The 5,403-nt window shown below is 41.4% G+C and overlaps 1 protein-coding gene across 1 annotated transcript; it reads right to left on the bottom strand. All coding sequences in view use genetic code 11, as the record gives it.

Moving 5' to 3' along the window:
* Positions 1-4,936: 4,936 nt before the first annotated feature.
* On the bottom strand, positions 4,937-5,132 carry EGR_10280 (hypothetical protein; the record flags this gene model as incomplete). Its single annotated transcript, XM_024499529.1, has 2 exons — positions 4,937-4,999; positions 5,076-5,132. 2 exons carry the CDS (start codon positions 5,130-5,132, stop codon positions 4,937-4,939), a joined length of 120 nt encoding a protein of 39 aa, XP_024346058.1.
* Positions 5,133-5,403: the final 271 nt, after the last annotated feature.

Genomic DNA, 5,403 nt, shown 5'->3' with positions numbered 1-5,403 from the left:
TAAGTGTTTTGCAGGACGGATACGAAACCCACGTTTTTCATTAGCAGGTGTGTAAGAGCTATAATATACCAAAGCTTATTTAACTTAAATGCACTTTTAGTAGATGTGCTCAAATGCAATAATGCACATTGTGCAAAAAGCACATTTATTTGTAGCATCTATATATAATGCTTTAGATTAGACCTGCTTTAAGCATTTACGTAAATAATGAGAAAAAGAATCGCGTTTGTAGCTATAGTTGCTCTAAAGATAGGTGAACAACACGCGGGCTTTTAACAATCACATTACCGTAATCACTTACTTGCAATTTGAAGAGAGGGCAAAGATGATTAGTTATAAAATAATAAATCGGCCGAATGTTGTTGCATCTCATCGAAAGCAAACTTCCTGTTGGGTGCTAAGTAAGGGATCAACGTATTGAAGTAATTTGACATTAATTGCATACAAGGCTTTTGCATCGCAAATAGATGAAAATATATCCCACAAGATAAGGCGAATTTAGAGAATATGAAGCATAATATGCGGGGTAACACCGTCCACCTCGGTGTGCATCACCTCTTCCTAGCTCATCCGTCACCTCATACATCCGGAGGCAGAGCAATCCACCGCAAGACGAACAGTGTCAAAACAGACGAATGTTCTAGTAGGCGATATCTTGTCTGCGATTTCTACAAAAAACGCCCATTTAAAATGATCGAACAACCGCACCTGAGTGCCGCAGAAGGATAAGCAGCAGTAGCGAAGCAATTCTAGACAGAGTTCAGTCCACTCCTCGCCTTTCCCTTCTCTCTCCCTACCTCCAACTTGTTCATCATTTTTTCCGAAAGTTGTGTCTTTTCAGGGTAACGCGCCTGTTAACTTTTCCTGACCAAAAGCTCTATCCTGGGATTAAAAGGCACCGTAGAAGAGGAATTCAGTGACTCTTTGCTGTTCCTATAGTAAGTAACTTATCCCCTACCCTATCCCTCATACCCTGTAGCATGATTGTTTGATTTAATAGAGCCTTTTCATAATGAGCTGCCCCTTTTGGTTTCCATATAGGCAGCATCATACAGAAACTTGCTTCACCAGCGCAACCATTTGGGTGATTGGGTGAGAAGGAAGGAAGTGGAGCCTGAATGCTTCCACTGGTGCCACCATGCCACCATATCATCCCTTTCTTCTTGCCAAACCATTAAAATGAGGATAAAGCTATACACAAAAAAATTAAACTAAAATAAAACTGAAGCTAGAGCATGTAAGGTGATGGGCATAAGCGTAGACGATATCAAAAATAGACGTAGAAGAAGTAAATTATTTGCATAAGTGCGAACACTAAGAAGGGAGAGACATGCCTTGGGAACTATTAAACAGACATCTTACTCTATCAACTGAATTGTTCGTCTCAGCGAATGTGCTGCTAGATTTAATATCACCTACCTTCATTTCCTATACCTGCAGTCAACACTGCACCATTCACATCATAAACAAGTGCCGTGGTTCCAATGCAAGCAGTGCACAAGCTCCTTCACCACTACCTTTAACAATTTGCACCTCTTGTCTGACATCCACCTTGTCTTTAGACTGGGGGGTACATGAGCGGCTGTCACTGCAAACCTTCCACATATGCACCTCCCTCCCCTTATGCCTTTTATTAGTCTTAGCTGAAAATATTGCGCAAAAGATCTTGCTCAATCGAATTCTCGACAAAGTAGGGCCGGACTTCCTCCTACATATATATCACGAGTACTTCAACAAAATGCAAGAGACCTCCCCCCACTAGTGACGAAATAATCAAAATACTGAGGTAGGTTTCACAAGTCTGTTTCACTTTACCTGTAACTTGCAATGTCTCTACGTTCGACAACTTGAGCATCCAAATAGCTGACGCATCAGGATGGTGACTGAATTAAATTTCTAACACAGCTGCTAGCTACTGAGACCTTGCGAATGCTCGTCGTGTGGGTAAATAAAACAAGGCTTTGGTCATTTGTGGTGATATGCTTAGGAAGCAGTAAACATTAAACAGTTATCTGGGGTACATTTGCCCTACAAATTTTAAAACCAATCTAGTATTCCATGTACCAAGTCTTTCTTGAGATTAGACTGTGTCAGGTTAGGCGACTAAATGAAACGTGACACATGAAGGTTGGAGTAAATTCACACACTTTGGGTGGTTTGTGTTTGTTATCCATGAGATTTCACCGAGAATGCACTTGACTACTTCAGTGGTCTGTGCATGAAGCAAAATGTGGAAAGTGCCAATTGATCGGCTTGTAAATGATCAAAATTTGAAATACCTCATCCGTTTTTGATATGTGAGGTTATTTATAGCATACATGACAACTTTGCATGCACATGTATTGAAATTTGAAAAAATACCATAGATCTATTAAAAATAATTGAATTTTTTACCTACAATTATTATCATCATCGTTCAAACTACATCACGGCAATTACTCTCGCAAACAATATTGACATTGCTCTCCGAGATCATTGAACTTCCGTATGATAAACACCTAGACTGACTTAGGGCCGCATGTAGCCGATTTAAGGTGAGTGTTAGGTCTGAAGCAGTGGCAATAGTGGACCCACCCAAAGAATCCAATCGAGTGCCAGGAGCCTACACGTCTGATTGTGAGCTCTACAATCGCAACCATTAATCCTTATCTCCAACTCATAAGATATAAACTCCCCCTACCATCTGCCATAAGACTCTGACAGTCGCCAATGTGGCATAGGCATATGGTTCATTTAAATATCAAGAAGTCAAAACACATACACACATTTGTATAGAGACCTAGTAGGAAGACAAAATTCACATAGAATACAAACCGTCCAGTGGGAAAATGGGGTAAAGTCGAACCGAGGTTGTTCATTCGCTCTCCACTCACCACCTCGTCTACAATTTCCTGATTACCACGTCACGAGAGCGCAGTTTCGGTGCTGGTCACTGAAAAAGAATAAAAAAGAGGAACAGAAAAAAACAAATTTGGCCACAAAAGCTGAGTAGATGAAATAGATGTGTGGATGGGATGAGAAGAAAGTGAGAAACAGCAGTCACACAGGGCCGTCAATTCCTCTACGAAGGCAGCCATCTGTCCGCATCGACAAAAAACTAAGCAGCTGTAATTAGAGGTGTTTGCTGTGACTTCTGGATGAGGGGAGTGCGTAACCAAGCCTCTTCTGCCATTCTACATTGACGTGGTGTAACATAGGGGAGAGGAAGATAGAGTTAGAGTTCCCATTACATAGAAGACCAGAGTAATCGTCTGGAAAAAAACAGTTACAAGAGATCAATTAGAAACATCTAATCAAACTGGAAAAGGGAGGAGTCGTTGAGAGTTGACGCAAATTTACCGGATTTTGATAGAGTAGTGTGCCAAAATGACCCAGAATGCGAGGACCCGATGAAATGAGTTTACCTAGACACACCAGGGAGAAAAAGATGAACTAAGGTAGATCCTAGGCTAGCAAGTAGGTGGAAGAGCTAGACACCAGTCTAATGTTTTGCACGTTGTTAAAATCTGTGGAAAACGAGTAAATGAAGGCTATAACAGGTGATTCTTATAGTCAACAGAACCGCTATTTAGCCTCAAGAGCTTTTGCAGTTTCATAGGTAGGCGGTTATTGAAAGCATGACAAGTTTTTGTTAACTCCACAATACCCGCTGTAGTCAGAGCGTATTCCTTTATGGATGGCCTTAAAATTACATTTGAGGGTATTTTTCTAAGTCGTTTGTGATACTCCCTCTTCCATTAGAAGTCGTAGCCTTTAGTCACCATTAAATGACATATCCTGGGTAAATGAGTAGATGGCCAGATGATGGATAAGTGAGTGGATGTGGAGTGGATGAAATAGAAATTTGGTTGAAACACATTTGTCGCAGGCTGTTGAAGTGCATCTTTGATGCGCAGATGGAGGCATGAAGGTCGAGCTTTCTTGAATATGTGACTGTTAGCGACCGTAATGTACTCAAAATGCTCTCTTATCTATGTCGAATTTTTCATTATTTTACACCCTATATTAGACAACAAAAGAGTAATGAGTTGAGTTGACGAGTTGTTTGGAAGAATTATTAATAGACGAGTTTGCCTCCTTGTGAGAATCGCTTCGAGTCATCCTTGAAGACGTAGTGATGCATGTGACTGGAAGTAGGGTTGTTGATGACTTGTAGAAGGAAGGGCACAGATGGAAGCCGATTTATTACTGTAGGTTTTCTGTCTACTTGTTTAATAATGCTCCGGTGAGTAGTACTGACACCGGTAAAGGGGTATGGGCATTCCACTTTCTGAAGATTATTACAAGCTCTATAATCGACGCACGGACGGGCATAAAGGCTAGTAACAGAGCTTCTTGAAAATTTGGTCTTCGTTTAGTTGTCGTCTTAAGTCTCCTCGTGACATTCAACCATCTGCTAGAAAGGAAAGCAACTTTGTAAAGCCGTGGTATTATTGGCTATGCGTGGTGATACAGAGGGATCGAGATTCTTTTGGAAGAATGTTTTTAGAGTAAACCCCCCCGTCTTTCCACCCTGTTCAGTTTGTAGATTTGTCTGCGAGTAAATTGAGGAGGAGTGGCGTGCTACTGGATTATGATATCAATTGATGTACTCACAACAATCCTGTAAGCAGATTTTCGAGACACGCTTTTATGTGTGATTTCGCTTCAGACCTCACTGCTAAGAGTGGATGTCATTTCAGCAACCTTACTTTGGTACTTCAACCTTTGCATACAATTGGTGAAACTAAGATTGTATTCCGTTTTGATTGGGTCCTCTTTGACTACGAAATAAAATATGCCACTAAGAAAGTTTGTACGTAATCAATGGGACACCTAAGATCAATGTATGGAGAGGCTCCAAAGTAAGGAACAGAGATTTGAAGCCCCCTCAATGACTAGGTGGAGAAGGAGTGTGGTGGGGCATTTCAAATCGATGTAATTTCTGCAACTTAAATTAATCGCATATTTTCCGTGTACCCGTGTAGGCATTCGTACAGGGCATTCGGAGCAGAAGCATCTGAATGTAAAAATTAAAAAAGGTCGGCTCCGAGCAAACTCAGGCATGCACCAAACTATCAAACCAGCGAAATTACCTTCTGGAAGCCAACATACCGCTGTACCTGGAGGTTGATGAATGCTGACCCACCCATGACGCCTCTCAATGGCTGCCAACCTTCCAGACGTCGGCAACAGCCAGTCCAAGTCTTGTCAGAGGTCTAGCTTTAAGAACATGCGGTAGTGTAATAGGTGATGTGACATCCCATCTGAACCCAACCAACTGTTGTGGTAAGATGAGGTCACTTTACTATGGCAGTGTTTGGTAGACCCTTCATTCATTACTACTACTAGTGTTGGTGAATTTCGGCTGTGGCATTTCAGTTCAAGCACGGTCTTGCGTTCTTGTCTTTTCGATTCGACTGA

This window comes from Echinococcus granulosus (genome assembly GCF_000524195.1).
Source record: "Echinococcus granulosus chromosome Unknown EG_S00205, whole genome shotgun sequence".
Taxonomy (NCBI): Eukaryota; Metazoa; Platyhelminthes; class Cestoda; order Cyclophyllidea; family Taeniidae; genus Echinococcus; species Echinococcus granulosus.
This window is presented reverse-complemented; position numbering and strand designations above follow the sequence as displayed.